General features: G+C 48.9%; 1 protein-coding gene across 1 annotated transcript in view; it reads left to right on the forward strand.

Moving 5' to 3' along the window:
• STK32B (serine/threonine kinase 32B) overlaps window positions 1-20601 on the forward strand; it is a gene marked incomplete at its 5' end in the record, with an annotated part of 406524 nt that overhangs the window by 366938 nt on the left and 18985 nt on the right. The window contains 4 exons of the mRNA XM_010847794.1: window positions 1951-2067; window positions 5876-6001; window positions 7925-8056; window positions 11072-11136. Coding sequence (XP_010846096.1) covers window positions 1951-2067; window positions 5876-6001; window positions 7925-8056; window positions 11072-11136 — 440 coding nt within the window. The remainder of the gene's footprint in view (window positions 1-1950; window positions 2068-5875; window positions 6002-7924; window positions 8057-11071; window positions 11137-20601) is intronic.

Here is a 20601-nt window from a genome sequence, read left to right on the forward strand (position 1 = left end):
CTAAGCCCTCTGCAAGGCCGGCTGGCTCCTAGGTCCGAAGGGAAGGCGAGAGCTGAGCTGAGGCACCAGTCAGGCAGAAGCCCCTTTCTAGGTGGATGTATCAGAAGGCACAGGTGTACCCATGTCGGCAGGCATCTTCCTCGGCAAGGGGGGTGGGGGGGCAGGGCCCATTTGATAGAGATACAGACACTTCCTTCCAGGGAATTGTATCCAAACCAGGGCTCAGGATCACCTCCCTTTTCCCAGCTGATGTCTCCAGTTGCTGCAGCCCCATGGTAATCCAAGTTCCACGAGGTTGGAGCTGGCCCTTTATGCACCATGGGAGCCCAGCACGGTGTTTAGGTTGACGGTCTGTGTTCCATCAGCAACCGTGAATGATCTGACCGTCATCTTTGTTGTCATTCTGCTCCGGGACCTGCTGGGCAACAGATACTGCTCGGTGCCCTGAGGACACAGAGATGTAGGTTTTGTAATCCCACCTACCAGGAGCGCCCCCCACCGCTTCGCAGGAACTCCATACCAGTCAACCAAGGTCACGTGGATTAACAATGAGCTCATTCCTCCGGATTTCTCCAGGATCAGTTTGGTCATTGAAACATACACGCTTAGGAAACAGTTGCCTGCTCCAGCCCTGGGTCATGTGACCCTGATGGAAACCTGGAAGCTTCCTGGAGTGCACAGCCAGGTGGAGGGTGAAGAAGAGGCTCTGAAAGAGCTGTTCTTGGGTGGGAGGGGTGGAGGGAGTCAGCTACTATTCAGCCACTTCCGCAAGGTCCCTGTCAAAGGAGCCTTTCCAAGCTTTGAGAGGTGTTTGGAGGCCAAAAAAAGAAAAGAAATCTGCCCACTCCAATGTCAAGAGAATGTGTCAGAAAGCTCAGTGCTCTGCCGTGCTGGGGAATTGGTGAACAGGGCTTAGGCATCCTTCTGGTGCAGAAGAAAGGATGGCAGGGGGAAATGGCCCAGCCTCCCTGCTTCCCTCGCCCAACCAGACCCAGACTTGGTGATTCCTGCCCTGCTCACTTGTGGGGTGGCTCAGCCAGGGCAGGGAAGATGCAGCCAAGCCTGCCAGAGGGTGGGGGGCTGTGAATGGTGAGAGCCACTCCTCTCTGCAGGCCTAGGTCTGGAACAGAGACTCTGGGGTTAGGCTGTAGGGTATGGGTCCTGCCTCTGCCGCTTCCTGGCTATGTGACCTCACCAATCACTGACCCTTCTGGGGCTGTAAGAGAACACCCACCCACTGGGTTCCTGCACTGGTCACTGTTGACATTAGGGTCCAGGCCACCTGCTCAGCCATGTAATTGGAACACCCACTGTTACCTGCAGGGAAAGAATAAACCACCCCTCATATTGACACAGTTTTTTTAATATATTATTTATTTTTGATTTTCAGTCACTAAATCATGTCCAACTCTTTGTGACCCCATGACTGCAGCCACACGCCAGGCTTCCCTGTCCTTCAGTATCTCTCAGAGTTTGCTCAGACTCCCATCCTTTGAGTCAGTGATGCCATCCAACCCTCTCATTCTCTGTTGTCCCCTTTTCCTCCTGCCCTCAATCTTTCCCAGCATCAGGGTCTTTTCCAGTGAGTTAGCTCTTTGCATCAGGTGGCCAAAGTTTAATTATTGAACTATAATTTATCTACAATGTTGTCTTAATTTCTGCTGTACAGCAAAGTGATTCAGTTATGCATATATAGACATAGATATAAGTAGATACAGATACATACATTCTTTTCCATTATAGTTTATCATGGGATATTGAATATAGTTACCAGTGCTATAGAGTAGGACCTTGTTGTTTATCCACTCTATATGTAATAGTTTGCATCATCTAATCCCAATCTCAGTCCATCCCTCCCCTACCCTGTCTCTCTTGGCAACCGCAGGTCTGTTCTCTGTGTCTGGCGTGTGGATGGCCGTCTCTGATGCTGTCTGTTGTCCCTTGTTGCAGAGACCGTATGAAATCCACTCAGCCACGCCCATCGACGAGATCCTTAACATGTTCAAGGTGGAGCGTGTCCACTATTCTTCCACGTGGTGCAAGGGCATGGTCGCCCTGCTAAAGAAGGTAAGGGGGCAGCCGCCCGTCTACCTGGCCAGGGAGCTGGTCACTTAGTGCAGAAACAAACAGACCAGCCGACTAAGGAACGAGAGGACGAATGGAGGGACAGTGGTGAAAATACCAAAGTCAGCGGGGTTCTAACATCTCACGGAAGTGCTCTCACCATCTCACTTCAAGATCACAAAGCCGCTGGACAGAGCGGTGTGGCCTGAAGTAAAATCTGGGATGACAAAGACCTCAGACTTTTTTCACCCCGCTACCAACTTCTAATAATTAGAAATATTTAATGTATATGGTTCTTTAAAATTTTTACAAATCATCTTTTAACTCACTGAGCTTTAAGAAATTGGTTATCTCCTGACTTTTCCTAGGAATTGTTCAGTTCACTTCACTCAGTCATGTCCGACTCCATGGACCGCAACACGCCAGGCTTCCCTGTCCATCACCAACTCCCAGAGCTTGCTCAAACTCATGTCCATCGAGTCCGTGATGCCATCCAACCATCTCATCCTCTGTCGTCCCCTTCTCCTGCGTTCAATCTTTCCCAGCATCAGGGTCTTTTCCAGTGAGTCAGTTCTTTGCATCAGGTGGCCAAAGTATTGGAGTTTCAGCTTCAGCATCAGTCCTTCCAATGAATATTCAGGACTGATTTCCTTTAGGATTGACTGGCTGGATCTCCTTGCAGTCCAAGGGACTCTCAAGAGTCTTCTCCAAGACTACAGTTCAAAAGCATTAATTCTTCAGCTCTCAGCTTTCTTTATAGTCCAACTCTCACATCCATACATGACTACTGGAAAAACCATAGCCTTGACTAGATGGACCTTTGTTGGCAAAGTAATATCTCTGCTTTTTAATATGCTGTCTAGGTTGGTCATAGCTTTTCTTCCAAGGAGCAAGTGTCTTTTAATTTCATGGCTGCCATCACAACTGCGGTGATTTTGGAGCCCAAGCAAATAAAGTCTGTCACTGTTTCCATGTTTCCCCATCTATTTGTCATGAAGTGATGGGACTGGATGCCATGATCCTAGTTTTCTGAATGTTGAGGTTTAAGCCAGCTTTTTCACTCTTCTTTTTCACTTTCATCAAGAGACTCTTCAGTTCTTCTTCACTTTCTGCCATAAGGGTGGTGTTATCTGCATATCTGAGGTTATTGATATTTCTCCTGGCAATCTTGATTCCAGCTTGTGCTTCATCCAGCCCGCCATTTCACATGATGTACTCTGCATGTAAGTTAAATCAGCAGGGTGATGATATACAGCCTTGACATACTCCTTTCCCAGTTTGGAAACGTCTGTTGTTCCATGTCTGGTTCTAACCATTGCTTCTTGACCTGCATGCAGATTTCTCAGGGGACAGGTAAGGTGGTCTGGTAGTCCCATCTCTTGAAGAATTTTCCAGTTTATTGTGATCCATACAGTAGAAGGATTTGGCATAGGCAATAAAGCAAAAGTAGATGTTTTTCTGAAACTCTCTTGCTTTTTGATGATCCAACAGATATTGGCAATTTGATCTCTGATTCTTCTGCCTTTTATAAACCCAGCTTGAACATCTGGAATTCTTACTAGTAGAATAAAGTAGTGGGTCTCCAAGTACAGTCCCTGGACCAGCATCACCTGGGAGAGCACGTTGGAAATGCAGTTTCTCAGGCTCCACCACAGACCTGCTGAATCAGAAACGGCGGGGTGGGCCCCGTTGTTTGTGTTCTGATAAGCTCCAGTTTGGCATAGGCAGTGGGTTTTGATGCCCTTCTTCAGCAGCTGGCATTTGGCTAAACTCGCTCAGAATCCTCCAAGACGCAGGGTTGAGCCTTGCGTGTGGTCGGCAGGTGTGTGCGCATGCTCAGTGGGCACCAGTTACCTTTAATGAAGGAACTGTGAGGATAGCAGCCAGTGCTCGTTGGGGGAATGTTGTGTTCTATACTCTGCTCATTTAGTCCTTACAGGCCCTTCGAGAGGAGTCCTGTTATTACCCCTATACTAGAGATGGGAAAACTGAGGCTTAGAAAAGCAAAATTATTCACTCAAGCCCGCAAGGCTGTTAGAGGGCAGCAGAGGACTTGAGTCTAAGCTCTCTGAACTCTTTGCCTGAAAAATCCCATGGACAGAGGAGCCTGGCAGGCCACAGTCTAAGGGATTGCAAAGAGCGACTAACACAGTCATTCATTCTCTGAACTCGAGATGTCAGCTCTTAATCCTTCCACTGCTGCAGATTAGCAGTCCCCACCCTTGCTGACACCAGGGATCAGTTTCATGGAAGACAGTTTTGCCATGGACCTGGGCGTAGGGGGATGGTTTGGGGATGATTCAAGCACATTAGGTTTATTAGGCACTTTATTTCCACTATTATTATTTCAGCTCCACATCAGATCATCAGGCATTAGATCCTGGAGGCTGTGGACCCCTGCTGTAGACAACTTGGGGAATTACTCATTAGTTAAATTGCTTAAGGGGAGATTGAGCTCCTGGATTTTAGACATCAGTGGTCCTTAACCCCAACTGCTGATTGGAATCACCCAGAAGCCTTACCCACCTGCCAACACTGCCTCCTGCACACCCAGGGAGTCAGAGAACTAGCTTCTACCCTAAACCATAAACTTCACCCCCATGCATTGAAATAGCATCTCTGTTTAAATCTGCACCTGCCTTTTGGGGGGGCAGCTCCTAGAGAGAGGCCCCCATGATCAGCAGGTAGCATCTGCCAGGTGTCCAGCCTACTAGCTGGAGTGACGGTGAGAGCCGCCTGGTGAGGGGGTCCTGATTCCAGCCACCATCTGCCAGCGTCGGGGCATGCCATCCTGCCAAGAGGTGTCCCAGGTCCTCACCAACCCCCTTTGGGTCTCATCTTAATCATGAACCAGAAGTGGGAGAATTACCATTATTCCTCCTGCTTTCAGAGGAAACATGTTTGTCTCAGTCAGCAGCTCCTCTGAAGCTACATGGCTACCGAGTGGCTGTCCCAGGGCTGGGTCCTGTCTTTCATTTGTAGCCGCTGTGTTCTTAGCATCAGACAAGCCAGTGTTTTGAAACCTGAAAACCCCTCTGGATGCAATGTAATACGATACAGCTAATTTTTTTTCCTTTTACTGCATCACCCCTTATTAGCAGAAACTCTATTTGAAGAGAAGCTAAAAATGAGATCTTGGCTACAAATGAGACTACTCCGTCAGGCTGCAGAGGTCACCTCATAGCTGTCTAGGGGAAAATTTTATTATGCATCCCATTACCAAGCTGAACGTTCCAAAACGAGACAGCTGATTCTTTTTATTTTTATTTGGAAGCCTCTGCAGACATCATTGGCAGGTAGCACATCCCAGGGTAAGAGTCCTTGAGGGGAGCATGGAGGCTGAAAAGCTAGTCCCAAAGAGGCCCTTGCTGGTTGACCTTGGGGAAGCCTAGCCTCTCAGCTCCTCCCTGACTGTAAACAGGTATAAGCATACGTGACACTTCAATAAGCAGCCCTGGTGGCTCAGTGGTCAGGAATCCACCTGCCAATGCAGGAAACGCAGAGTTGCGGGTTCAATCCTGGGGTCACAAAGATTCCCTGGAGAAGGAAATGGCAACCCACTCCAGTATTCTTGCCTGGAAAAATCCCATGGACAGAGAAGTCTGGCAGGCTACAGTCCATAGGGTCACAAAGAGTTGGGCCTGACTTAGCAACTGAGCATGTACAATGCTTCAACACAAGCAGCCCAGACAGGGCACAACATTCATGGAACGTGGAAGCAGAGGCACCTTCATTTTCCCAAGACTCCATCTTCGGAGGCTCTGCGAACCTCAGTCCTGCCCAACTGCATATGTTTGCTCATTGCCTGCAGCTCCTGACCAAGGACCCTGAGAGCCGCCTGTCCAGCCTTGGTGACGTCCAGAGCACACCCTACTTGGCCGACATGAACTGGGATGCGGTGTTGGAGAAGGCACTGACACCCGGCTTTGTGCCCAATGTGAGTGAGGTCCTGTTCTATGACATCCAGCCCTGTGCAGGGTCTCCCTCCTGGGTATTCAGGAACACTCTGGAAGCTGGCAGGGGGGAGGGGGGTTGCTGGCCACATCATTTGAGCTCCAAAGGAATCACCTTTCACTGGGATTCGGCGTGGATTTGGACCTGATTTGCGCGGTCCAGTTGGGTGGCTTCCCTCCCTGTAGTGAGTCCTCAGGGGCACAAAACCTCCTTTTTCTTGTTAAATCACACCCTCAATGTGCACAGATCCAGGCCCTGGGCGGGTGAGAGCAGGGTAATGGGAGCCAATGAGCCACCCTTTCACAAGCTGCCTGTCGGGTAGAGGAAGACAGTGAGTTACCAGTAAATATATAACAGTTCAGTTCAGTTCAGTTGCTCAGTCATCTCCGACTCTTTGCGACCCCATGGCCTACAGCATGCCAGGCTTCCCTGTTCATCACCAACTCCTGGAGCTTACTCAGATTCATGAGAGGAAGACAGTGAGTCACCAGTAACCGTGTAACGTGACATCAGGCAGTGATGCCAATTCCTACACACAGAACGAGCTAGGAGACAGAGAGAGAACGGGGTGAAGGAGAAGGAGGCAGAGGCTGCTTTTAGGTAGAGGTGCAGAAATCCGAACCAAGTGAAGGAACCAGGCTTGTAAAGACAGGGTGGAATTTTCCAGGCAGAGGGAATATCAAGATCACGCACCTCCAGGCAGCAAAAAGCTTCCAAAGAACAGTGAGAAAGCTTTATAGCTGGAGCAGAGTAAAATAGAAGAAAACAGTAGGGAATGAGGGTGGAAGGGACCACAGTCTACACCCTGGAGACTTCCGGAGATCATGACAAGGGTTTTGGACTGTGCCCTCTAAACACTGCAGTGCTTTTGGCAGGGAGGTAAAAGTGTCAGGTTTACACCATTGAGTGGACAGGTGGGTGCTGAGGATGAATGAAGGAGGCTGACAGGAAGGAGGCTGAGGAGCTAGCCCAGAGGCTCCCAGGGATGACCACAGGCCTGAGGGTCAACTGGCTTCAGCTGCAGGGCACCTGGCAGCCAGGATGGAGAACTGGGTAGATTTGGTATCTCAGATGGTAAAGAATCCGCCTGCCATGCAGGAGACCTGGGTTTAATCCCTGGGTCAGGAAGATCCCCTGGAGAAGGGAAAGGCTACCCACCCCAGTATTCTTGCCTGGATAATTTCATGGACAAAGGAGCCTGGCAGGCTACCGTCCATGGGGTCTCAAAGAGTCAGACACGACTGAGCGACTTTCACTTTCACTTTTTGGCCAGAAATGGCATCTTTAAATGGATTTGTTAAAAATGATATTTATATTAACAGAAAAAGTAGTAATGACGTGAGGAGGAGGGTATGAGAAAATATGTGAAAAGTACCAGATTGGTAAACTGAACTCAATCTCATGAAATGAACACACATAAGATGAAGGAAACATGTGGATATTAACAGGTGGGTGGGGGTTATAGGGCTAAATGAATGACATGTGCAGTGAGAATGTGTCAGTGTTCATCATCAGGACAGAAATGAGCAGATATGTCCCCTGGGTGGGGGGGCCTTCCCTGGTGGCTCAGATGGTATAAAGTCTGCCTGCAATGCAGGTGACCCGGGTTCAGTCTCTGGGTTGGAAAGATCCCCTGCAGAAGGGAATGGAAACCCACTCTAGTATTCTTGCCTGGAGAACTCCATGGACAGAGGAGCCTGGTGGGCTACAGTCTGTGGGGTCACAAAGAATTTGACACGACTGAGTGACTAACACTTTCACAACTTTCTTTCACACCCTAGGAGTAGCTCACCGTTACTTGTTGAATGAGTGATTGAATGAATGAGTGATTGAATGAATGAGTGAAAATACAAATCAGTGATGCGGAACCAAGGCAAACCGTGTTTCCTTTTCCACTTCTTTTCAGAAAGGGAGACTGAACTGCGATCCCACATTTGAACTTGAAGAGATGATTCTTGAATCCAAACCACTTCATAAAAAGAAGAAGAGGTTGGCAAAGAACAGATCCAAAGACGGCTCTAAGGACAGCTGTCCTCTGGTGAGCGCTGTCTTGGGAGCAGACCCTGACAGAGAGGAACCCTATAGTCCAGTGAATGTGATTGAGCTGCTCCTTAGCCACAAGAGGGGTGGGCGGGGAGTGTGGCATGTCACTTCACCCTCCCAAATGCCTTCGTTTGCAGTCAATCAAATGCCTCCATCAAACGAGTGATCTTTCAGAGCAGGATGCTGTGAGAGCATCGCTTGAGTCGATACGTTCTAGCTCTCATCTTTCACGTTAGCACGGCTCCTAGTGTAGGAATCTCTGTATCTCTGATCAGGAACCCAAGAATGATGCCAAGGGACTTCAGTGCTGCGCCCAGTAGAGCCCAGCACCCGTTGCTGGCCAAAATCTTGGCCTTCTCTGCCCACCAAAGCTAAATAAAAAATACGAGACAGAGTCTGGAGATAATAGAAAGGTGGATTTAATTCTCAGCCAGTGGAGAGGAGAATACAGTAGGCTCGTGCCTCCAAGAACTGTGCCCCCGCCCCCACCTCCATGAGGAGCCTAGGAGCTTATATAAGATCAAAGTCAGGAGTTGGTGATGAGGTACTAATGCGTTAGGATCTTGATTTCTTCCTCTTGAATTGTTTCAAAGACAGTCATAGGCTGGCATCAGTAACCCAGTAATTGAGTCTGGCAGTTCGGTGCCTTGCGGCCTTCTTTCTGATATGTAACTACAAGGGGAAGGGTGTTGTACGGGTGAATACCAGAAACAGGATGTATTTAGCATAGAGTCAAAGGAAAATAGGAGTGAAGCAAACTTAGTTACAGACATGCAGAGTTAGGAGCAAAAAAACTAGGAATGTTCAGGCCTGCTCACTGTTCTCTGTATCTTCTTTGTTCTCAGAAAAGAGAAAGAAAAAAAGTCATTCTTCTTTTTTCCCACACCCTCTGCAAAGGTGTTATACTGTGGAGGCATCCAAGGCCACCCTTTGTGGGTCCTTGTATTAATTTTCTAGGCCATCATCACAAAGTGTCACACACTGATCTGGAACAACTGAAATGTGTGCACTCACAATCCTACAGACCGGAAGTTCAGAATCAAGGTATTAACAGAGCTGTGCCTTCTCAAAGGCTCTCAGGAGGCTCCCTCCTTGCCTCTTACAGCTTCCGGCGGTGGCCTACAGCCCTTGACACCCCTTGGCTCATAGCTACATCACTCTCATTTTTTCCTCCATCTTCACAAGGCATTTTCCTCTCTGTGTCTCTCTGTGTCTTCACACAGTCCTCTTTTAAAGACACCTGTCATCAAATTTAGGAAGCACCCCCCTCCTTGCTCCAGGTTGACCTCATCCTAACTAGTTCCATCTGCAAAGACCTTGTTTCCAAATAAGGTCACATTGACCAGTACATGGCCTTAGGACCTCAACGTGTGTTTTTCAATTTATTTATTTTTATTGAAGTATAGTGATTCGCAATGTTGTGTTAATGTCTGCCCTACAGCCGAGTGATTCAGTTACAAGAATATATACATTCTTTTCTGTATTCTCTTCCATTGCAATTTATCACAGGATATTGAATATAGTTCCTGCTGTGCTGTACAACAGAAACTTGTGGTTTATCCATTCTGTACTTAATAGTTTGCATCTGCTAATCCTAACCTCCCAATCCTTCCCTCCCCGACCTCCACCCCCTTGGCAATCACAGGTCTGTTCTCTATGTCTTGTGAGTCTTTTGTTTCTCTATGTCTTGTGTTTCTTTTTCATAAGTTCACCTGTGTCATATTTTAGATCCCACTTAAGTAACATCATGGGCTTCCCTGGTGGCTCAGCAGTAAAGAAACTGCCTGCAATGCAATAGACTCAGGACTGATCCCTGGATAGAAAAGATCCCCTGGAGAAGGGAATGGCAACCCATTCCAGTATTCTTGCCCAGAGAATCCCATGGACAGAGGAGGCTGGCAGTCTATAGTCCATGGGGTTGCCAAAGTCAGTCATGACTGAATAATCAGCAACAACAACAACAAACTAATATCACTTGGAATTTGTCGTTCTCTGTCTGACTGACTTCACTCAGTATGATATTCTCTAGGTCCGTCCATGTTGCTGCAGATGGGATTACAGCATTCTTTTTATGGCTGAGGAGTACTCCACTGTACATATGCACCACATCTTCTTTATCCATTCATCTGTCAATGCACATTTAGGTTGCTTCTACAACACATCTTTCTAGAGGACACAGTTCACCCCACAACTTTCCCTTCCTCCATCAAAATATATTAAACATTACAATTTATGATTACATTGCTATGAAGACAAATATAGCATTCGGTGTTAAAAGTTCATTCTTTTCAGCTTATTTGAAAAAAATATCTCTGTAGCCCCTAAAAGTACTGTGGACCCTAGGCTGTGTGCTGGGACTAATGCAGAAGTTGGCCAGGGGAGGCCTGGGTGGGCATTCACGTGGGCCCACAGTGGGTGGGGGTCCTGCAGACACGTGCACGTCCATCCTGCATCCAGGCAGCTGTGAGATGTGTGTTAGAACATTTGTGAGACCGTGGTCCTTGGCTCCTGTTCCTGAGGAGAATGAGCATCTTTGCGTGACGGCCTTGAATTCCCCCTCCCCCACCGTGCTGCTCAATCAGGCCTCATGAACATTCAAGTGATCAGGAAACCAGGCTCCTGATTTTCAGTTCATATTCCAGAGACTTCCCTGGTGGTCTAGTGGTTAAGACTGTGTTTCCACCACAGTGGGGTGCAGGTTTGATCCCTGGTCAAGAAACTAAGATCTCACATTCCATGTGGCCAAAATGTAAAAACAAACAAACAAACTCAACTCATAGCCCATTTTAACAAGACTTTGACATTGCATTTAATGGCTTAACATGTAGAAAAACATCTTCTTCTGTCAGCCCTTACCTCCCCATGACACTGTCGCCTGTATAGTCAGGGCTGTTCCAGCTGCTTAGCTTGTCCCCATCCCCAAGCATCCTATTTAGATCAGTGTCTGGTCGTCCTCACTCCGGGGAGGATGCGTCATCACTTACGGTCCCCTCTCTGTGCTCTTTGACAGAATGGACACCTCCAGCAGTGCTTGGAGACCGTGCGGAAGGAATTCATCGTATTCAACAGAGAGAAGTAAGTATGCTACCAGGATCCACTGGGCAGAGCCCTTTCAAGGGACCCATGGTCTCCCTGGGTGAATCAAGGCCCCCAAACCCCATGAAGCCAGCCACGATGCTGGAAGGGAACCAGCAGGCAGACCCCATTATTCTAATCCTGCCTCTGCCGTCTGGCCCAAGCAAGGCTCCAACTTCACCTCTCTGGGCCCCGGGGGTCTTTATGTGAAGTGGGGTGACCACAGCAGGACTGATGGCACACAGGATGCTGGCATGGAGGGGCAGGCCAGCAGATGGCTACGCGCCCGAGACCCGGAGAAAAACTGCCTTGGATCAAGTCCTGGGTCTGCTGCTGCCAGAGCGACCCAGGGCAGGTCGCTTAACATCATGGAGCCTCATTGTCAGCAACGACAAAGTGGAAATCACGCCCTTGCCGTGTGGTTGCTGTAAGGTTGATTCAAGGCCTGGCGTGGTAGGAGTATTCAGGAAAAGGGTAACTGTTATGATTGTTGTTGTGATTATCATTATTTGATGGGATAACGTGGTGTGGGCTGTGCTAGGACCCCAGCATTGTGGACTGGCAGGAGACAGGATGATGGTAAGGTGGGAGGGGCTGACCTGATCACATGACTGACCTGATCACATGACTGCCCTTACGGCAGCCGAGGAAGTGGAGGCTCAGGCTTGGTCCCACCCATGTTACCATCTGGGGGTCCATCCACCAGTGCCTGATGACTCAGAGAGAGGCCTCAAGGGGCCGTGGGCTCACACAACAGGAGCCGAGGCCCTGCAGGCAGGACTCACAGCACATAGCTCCATTTATCTAGTCATTCACCCAGGCCTCGGGCTTGCAGAGACAATCAGATCCACTTCCGTCCCTCCAGGAGGGCCAGATGGACACATGCCCAGTTGACCCTTATGTGTTCACCCGTGTTCCACCACTTTCGGCTTCTCGCAGGTGGCAGCCACAGAGGGTCCACACGTTGTGGGAGAGGGCAGCCCAGGCATGACTTTGCAGCAGGCACACAGCTCAGCCTGGGTGTCAGGGAAGCTCCTGGAGGTGCCATGCCTGGCGGTGCCCTGATGGGCGAGGAGGCCAGGGCATGGAGGTCCATCAGTGAGGGCAATACACAGAGAAGCAAGGTGGCCTGGCAGAGGTGGGCACCCGCAGCTGGATTAGAAGCTTGAATTCCCAGAGTATGCCAGGGGGTGGGCGGGAGGTGCAGCAGGGTGTGAGGGCCCTGGGGAGGGCTGTTTGGGTTGATGGGCTGGACAGGGCCCCATTCCCAGTGGGCGCTGGGGGAGATGAAGGAGGCAGTAGCCTGTCCTTTGTCCTGGTGGCTACAAATCTAGGCTAGTAGACACACAAACACAGACACACCAAGCCAGACAACATCACTCACTCATCAACATCACTCATCTCTCAGACAGCCTCACCCACACTGATCATGTCCTTGGTCCCAGCAGGATGGGAAGAAACTTGGAGCAGGTGAGGGCTAGGATTATAAGAGGTTTCAGAACCCATCACATTTTCCTTGTGGTCCTGTCTGCTCTGAGGCTCATGGTCCCTTCCCCACGGTAGACAGTCAGTCCTGGGAACTTCCGCTGAAACCAGCTTGGGCACTTTGGACCACAGTGAGAATGAGCTCCAGGCAGCCTTGGCTCGGGTCCTCCAGTGGTTTAGGCAGGGACTGTAGCATCCTCAAAGAGTACCTGGGTGGAAAATGGGAGCCTGTGAAATGCAGAGGGTGACAGACCCGAGCAGGGAGCAATCACACTGTGTGTGGCACTGTGTGTCAGAAGACGCTTCCATCTGGAACCTGAAGAACCCAAGTTGTTTCCCTTAAAAAGAAAATGAAAATGAGATACCCCTCCTTGTGTTGTCAGGTGGCATCTGGCTGTTTTTTAGCAGAAACCCAACTATATAGTGGCTTTGACCAATCAGATGTTCTTTCTTACGTGGAAAGGTGAATGTAGTAAGATCACCCAGCTATACTGAGAACCCCCGTGAGAGCTGTGGTCATGGAGTTGAAGTGAGGCTGGCACCGTTAACAGGAGTTGTCAAAATAAAGATGGAGGATGGAAGTTGTCTTCCAGATGGGGGTGGTCAGAATGAGCATATGTGAAAGTGGGAGGAATGGAAGAAGATGGGAAAGGGGAGATGTGTGTGGGTTTGACGGAGGTTTCTGCTCTGTCGTCCCTGTGTCTCTGCTCCCCAGTAGCCCTGAGGCTAATAGGCTACCTGTCAGGGCAGGTGTGCTGGGAGCAGTGTCTTTCCCCCAGCTTCTCCCCACAAGGATGCTGTCCTGTACCTTGCCAACCCCTCCATGTCAAACCCTATCCCTGCTCCATGATGTACCCGGGAAAGGACCCACATTACAGCCACCCATAACCACCCTGCTGCAATTTCTCATCTGTTAAAAGGAAACAAGGAAAACACTCTTGAGAGACTGCAAGGAGATCCAACCAGTCCATCCTAAAGGAGATCAGTCCTGGGTATTCATTGGACGGACTGATGCTGAAGCTGAAACTCCAATACTTTGGCCATCTGATGCAAAGAGCTGACTCATTGGAAAAGACCCTGATGCTGGGAACGATTGAAGGCAGGAGGAGAAGGGGATGACAGAGGATGAGATAGTTGGATGGCATCACCAACTCAGTGGACATGAGTTTGAGTAAACTCAGGGAGTTGATGGTGGACAGGGAAGCCTGGCATGCTACGGTTCATGGGGTCACAGAGTCTGACATGACTGAGCAACTGAACTGAACTGAAAAGGAAACAATGGAAACAGTAACAGACTTTATTTTAGGGGACTCCAAAATCGCTTCAGATGGTGACTGCAGCCATGAAATTAAAAGACACTTGCTCCTTGGAAGAAAAGCTATGACCAACCTAGACAGTATATTAAAAAACAGAGACATACCTTTGCCAACAAAGATCCATATAGTCAAAGCTAAGGTTTTTCCAGTAGTCATGTATGGATGTGAGAGTTGGACTATAAAGAAAGCTGAGTGCCGAAGAATTGATGCTTTTGAACTGTGGTGTTGGAGAAGACTCTTGAGAGTCCCGTGGACAGCAAAGAGATCCAACCAGTCAATTGTAAAGGGAATCAGTCCTGAATATTTATTGGAAGGACTGATGCTAAAGCTGAAACTCCAATACTTTGGCCACCTGATGCGAACAACTGACTCCTTACACAGACCCTGATGCTGGGGGGGATTGAGGGCAGGAAGAGAAGGGGACAAGAGAGGATGAGATGGTTGGATGGCATCACCGACTCGATGGACATGAGTTTGAGTGGACTCCGGGAGTTGGTGATGGACAGGGAGGCCTGGCGTGCTGCAATTCATGGGGTCGCAAAGAGTCAGACACGACTGAGCAACTGAACTGAACTGAACTGAACTGAACTGATATAAATAGTACACACATGGTTTATCCATTTTTCTTGTGGACATTTGGGCTGTTTGTAGAATTTATCTATTAGGAATTAAGGTGTCATAAATATTTTGTACAATCCTCTTTGTAGATGCATTTTTATCACTCTTGGAGAATAACATGATTCTGTAGACATCTAGGAGCATGAGTGAAAGGGGTTTCCAAAAATCTCTTTTATATTAGCGAGATAGGCACCACGCATCCTGCACTCCTTTCTGCAGTCCTGTTTATGAAGCACCTGTTCTGCTGACACTGGAGTAGCTGGAAAATTAAAGACCTTTCCAACATCAGCCACGTGGCCAGTGGGATGCTGAGAGGGGACACTGAGACACTGAACCAAGCTTCCCTTCATGCTCTGCTGGGACCTTGCTGCCCGCTCCTTGCCTCCTCTGGCAGTTTCTTCTCCTTTTGGTCTCTGCAGGCCTGGCCGTCCGCCTGAAACACACTGTTCCTACTCCCTGCGTAGTCATTACAGACCTTATCTCCTCCGTGTCTTATGTGCGTGCTCAGATGCTTCAGTCATTTCCGACTCTCTGCGACCCCGTGGGTGTTAGCACACCAGGCTCCTCTGTCCATGGAATTCTCCAGGCATGAATACTGGAGTGGGTTGCCATGCCCTCCTCCAGGGGATCTTCCCGACCCAGCAATCAAACCCATGTCTCCAGTGTCTCGTGCACTGCAGGCGGATTCTTTACCACTGAGCCACTGGGGAGGCCCTTGTCTGTGCAGAGGGTGCTGCAAAGGTGAACTGGAAGGAAGTGCCATGGTCACGGGGGTTCCTGTCAGGAACTCCTGGGGTGGGAGTTGTTAGCATTTAGAGTTGCTGCCTCTGTTAAACAGGATGAACTATGACCTCCCAAAAGATATGCTGAAGTTCTAGCCACCAGGACTTCAAAATACGACCTTATTTCCAACCCTTGGAAATAGGGTTGTTGCAGATATTAGCTGAGATGAGATCATACTGGAACAGAGGACTCTTAATCCGAAATGCATGCATGCATGTTCAGCCCATCAGTTGTGCCTGACTCTTTATGACTCCATGGACTGCAGCCTGCCAGGCTCCTCTGTCCATGGGATTTCCAGCCAAGAATACTGGAGTGGGTTGCCATTTCCTTCTCCAGGGGATCTTCCTGACTCAGGGATAGAAACCGCATCTCCTGCATTGGCAGGTGGATTCTTTACCCCTGAGTCACCAAGGAAGCCCATGAATCCAATATGAGTGATGTCCTAAGAAGAAGATAAGAGACACAGACACACAGAGAAGACTGTGTGAAGATGGAGGCAGAGACTGGAGTGATGCATCTACAAACCAAGGGGCGCCAAGGATGACCCACAGCCACCAGAAGCCAGAGGGGCTCTGGTACAGATTCTCCATCAGCCCCTCCAGAAGGAGCTAACCCAGCTGACAGCTTGACTTCAGACTTCTGCCTCCAGACTGTGAGACAATACATTTCTGTTGTTGTGAACTATCCAGGTGGGGACACCTGTTACAGCCACCCTAGGAAACAAGTACAGCATCCTTCTGAATCTGAAGTAGAGAGAATGGGCCTGTGACTCTACAGTTTACATCTTTCCAGTCGTTCTGACACCTCAGGGTTTGAGAATTTCTCCTAGAGACCCATGCACCCAAACTGTGCCTCCTCCAGTTAGTTCTTGGCTGAGTCACGGGTGTTGATGCACGCTCTCTTGTGTCCAGATCTTTGCCATCCCATAAACTATAGCCCACCTGGCTCCTCTGTCCATGGAATTTTCCAGGCAAAAATACTGGAGTGGGTTGCCATTTCCTCCTCCAGGGGATCTTGCCAACCCAGAGACTGAACCTGAGTCTTCTGTGTCTCCTGCATTGGCAGGCAGATTCTTTACCACTGAGCCATCTGGGAAGCCCAAAAGAATCCCATCTAAAAATGTCCCCAAGAACAGAAGGAATGAAAAATGCCCAACGAACTGACACTGTATATTGAGACTGAAAAGTGAGGCAGGAGGGCAGCTCCATAAAGCAGAATTATGAAGTTTTGTATGGGTAACTTACGAACGACTTGGATCAGGCATATGGCAATCTGGAAGCATCCCCAGCTGCACTCCATACTTCTAAGGGACCATCAGGAGTTTTATAGTTAAGCTCAGTTATGAAGGGAAGTGCTTGAAGACAGAAACTGAGTTCCTAAGTCAAGACCCTATCTGATTTATGATGGGTGGGTGCCAAAAATATGTCAGCCAAGGTCTTTGTCCTTATTTGGAGACTAACAGAGCAGAGATGCTACTTGGACCTAATGATCATTATGCTGTGTGCTAAATCACTTCAGTCTTGTCCATCTCTGTTCAATTCTATGGACTGTAGGCTTCTCAGTCCCTGGGATTCTTCAGGCAAGAGTATTGGAGAGGCTTTCCATTTCTTCTGCCAGGGAATCTTCCCCACTCAGGGACTGAACCTGCGTCTCTTAGATCTTCCGCAAAGGCAGGCAGGTTCTTTACCGCTAGCGCCATCTGGGAAGCTAAATAATATCTATGATCATTAAACAATATCTGTTCATTACAAAGGGGCTGCTCAGGTGGCGCAGTGGTAAAGAATCTGCCTGTCAATGCAGGAGAGAAGAGTTCAATCCCTGGGTAGGGAAGATGATCCCCTGGAGGAGGATATGGCAACCCACTCCAGTATTCTTGCCTGACAAATTATACGGACAGAGGAGCCTGCCGGGCTACAGTCCATGGGGTCACAAAGAGTGGGACACAAATGAGCACGCACACACACATTCTTTACAAATCCACTGACAATGGAGAAGAGATTTATTGCACAGCACAGTCCTAGGTAGGGTTAGTGGAAGGACAGGAGGAACTGAATAGGCCCAAGATGACGTCGGTGACGCATACACGTGGCAGACTCTCCATTTCCTCTTCCTCCTTTGCCTTGAATCATTCATCTGCAACTTTGAGCCCTCATGTGTTGAAGGATGCCACTAAAGACACAAACACCCTGCACAGCCACCTGCCTCTTGCATGGTCAGGTGTGCTTCCTCAACCAGAAGAAGCTCTTGGGCAGAGCAAAGGTCCCCCTGCGTCATGGGACTACTGTCCTAGGCTTTAAGGGGGACATGAGCTGGGCACCTATTGCATCAGCTCCCATGGAAGATTCTCACTGGTCCTTTGAAAGATGCATCATAATCCTGGACTGGCACCTGGGGACGCAGAAGTGGATATAGCAGGATCTATGACCTCAGTACGCTTGAGGCCTAAAGGGTACAGACTGGGCCACAGCCTTGCTTGGACCACTGTGCAAACGTCGAGGAGATGCCCTAGGTCTGACTTCTCTGGACCTCACTTTCTAAACAGAGAACAAAATTAAAATTAGCACTGCCTAATTTTCTGGAAACACAGTTATTAATGGATCATGGTCTCAGCTGGCAAAAGGCCACTGAGTGAGGTGGAGCATCTGGTTCCAGGGACTGGTCCAGGCTTCCAAGGACCCGGGCAGCTGAGCTTCCATTAGTTTGAGAAATGCACCATGGGGCTTGTCTTCCAATTTTAGCCAAAGATCAGAGCAGGGGTGATTTTTCCAAAAGGTCTTTTCAATAGCAGTTGACAAAGCTTTGCAGTATAAGAAGCCCCTGATGAGAAAGGAATTTTCTATCTGCTTCATCTTGTAAAGAACTTAAACATTTAAAATCATACTAAAGCTACCTTTGGAGCCCTTGAAAACGTTACATTTTAATAATCAAATACTGCACATGCTATATTTAGTAATGCTATTAATAATGACTGTATGTGATTTTATGGGTTTTATATCATGTTTCATTAATCCAGGGCTACTCAACTTCAGCTCTATTGCCATTTGATGACTCTTGACATCAATTCTTTGATGTGGGGACAGTTCTATACATTGTAAGAGGTTTAGCAGAATCTGTGACCTTTTACTCATTAGATATCCATAGCACCTCCATAGCTATGACACCAAAAATGGCCCCAAACTTTACCTGGGAGGCAGATCGCCCCCGCTTGAGAACCATTGCTCAAATCCCTACCCATCACATTTTCTAAGGTCCTCCTCCTCCTCCTCCTCCTCCTCCTCCTCCTCCTTCCTCCTGAGCTCTTGCAGCTCTTAATTGTAACATGAAGGACCTGAAATCTGATCTTCCATCCACTGGATTCTGGGCTCTTTCTGCTACATATGCTTTCATCCAGGTGTCCAGCAGGTGCTTATTCCACATCCCCACTGGGTGGGGTACTGGGGATAGAATGGGAGCAAAGTCCCTGTTCCCATGGGGCTCACTGTCTGGTAGAACAAGCTCTGTGAGATGAAGGAAGGGGTTACTTTCTGCAGTGATGTATTTGGGGTTCTTTCCAGTGTGTCCTGTGGGGCCCTGACTTGCAGGGAGCTGATGTTATTAGGCTTCATTTTTATAGGGCACTCGCTGTATGACATTTAGTCTGTACATCCATCCTGTGAGCCAGCTACTTTTATTGCCTCATTTTGCAGCTGGAGAAGGGTAGGCATAAAGCAGGTGGCGGGCACATGGCCAAGAGATAGCAGGGAGGGAGGGGAGTATAAGGAGGCAGTCTAGCTCCAGAGCCCAAAGTGTAATGAAAGTGTTATTTGTTCAGTCGTGTCCTACTCTTTGCGACCCTATGGACTGCAGCACACCAGGCTTCCCTGTCTTTCACTATCTCCTGTAGTTTGTTCAAATCCATGTCCTTTGAGTCAATGATGCTATCCAACCATCCCATCCTCTGTCTCCTCCTTCTCCTGCCTTCAATCTTTCCCAGATCAGAGTCTTTTCCAATGAGTCAACTCTTTGCATCTGGTGGCCCAGATGATATAAATTAATATGAATCACAGTGTATTCAAAGTTTGCTGGCTTCATCTTCCATGTGGCCTCCTTGGAGTTTCCCAGCAGATAGATAGGGACCTTCCATTGTGGCCTGGAGCCTCTGGGAACTGGTGGCAAGGAGGTATGAGGATAACTCATCTCAGGCTTGGGAATGGAGTGGACATTGCAGGTCCTGGCTCTGCTTCTCTCGGTGGCCAGCCTGGTGGGGTTCCAGCTTCTCTGAGCCTCAGGCTCCATAAGTGTGTCAATAAAGGCTGGGCTGTGCATCAGTGACTCCATGACTTGACCAAGGTCTGTGTCACTCACAGAAAACCTTGACATCCTTCTCAGCTCTTCAACAACCCACAGGGAAGGAGGGACAGAGTTAGAGCCACTTTTCCCAGATACGTCTATAAAACGGGGAAAACCTTTCCTCGGGCACCCTCCTTCTAACTTCTGTGCTAGGAAGAGGCTGACTCTGAGAATCCAGCCTCTGAAATCAAGGCCAGTGCACTGACATTCTCTCCAGTTTGAGGTTCCCAATGTGGTGCAAACCTCGATTTCACAGGAGCAGGTGAAAGGGAACAGCAGCTGACAGTTGAGAGCGCCTGTGGTGTGTCGAGCTCAGGGTGGGGACAGGGCCCTGCAGCCACTTTCTCACCCAGTTCTCATCACAGGTCTATCCGTGAGTGTCTTCCTGCCTGTTTCACGGTCAGAGAAACTGATAAAAGCATAACTGCAGTGATGTGTCTAAGGGAGAGTGGAGAGAGGGGCCAGGCGACTGAATGGGAAGCAAAGTGGCACCTTTCCAAACACAAGGAAACGGCCAGGGGAAATCAACTCCATGGCCTGAAACCGCGGGAGGAATTTCAGCCCCAGATGAAAGTGACCGGAGGGAAACTCTAGTTCCATGAAAACTCAAAATCAAGAAATCACACAGGAATCAGGACCCTCTCCACTCCAGTACTCTTGCCTGGAAAATCCCATGGATGGAGGAGCCTGGTAGGCTGCAGTCCATAGGGTCGCTAAGAGTCGGACATGACTAAGCGACTTCACTTTTACTTTTCACTTTCTTGCATTGGAGAAGGAAATGGCAACCCACTCCAGTGTTCTTGCCTGGAGAATCCCAGGGACGGGGGAGCCTGGTGGGCTGCCGTCTATGGGGTCACACAGAGTCAGACACGACTGAAGTGACTTAGCAGCAGCAGCAGTCCTCTTCGCTGGGGTCTCAGTCAGAGGAAATTGC

The sequence above is a fragment of the Bison bison genome, unplaced genomic scaffold (genome assembly GCF_000754665.1).
Source record: "Bison bison bison isolate TAMUID 2011002044 unplaced genomic scaffold, Bison_UMD1.0 scf7180017864255, whole genome shotgun sequence".
NCBI lineage: Eukaryota > Metazoa > Chordata > Mammalia > Artiodactyla > Bovidae > Bison > Bison bison.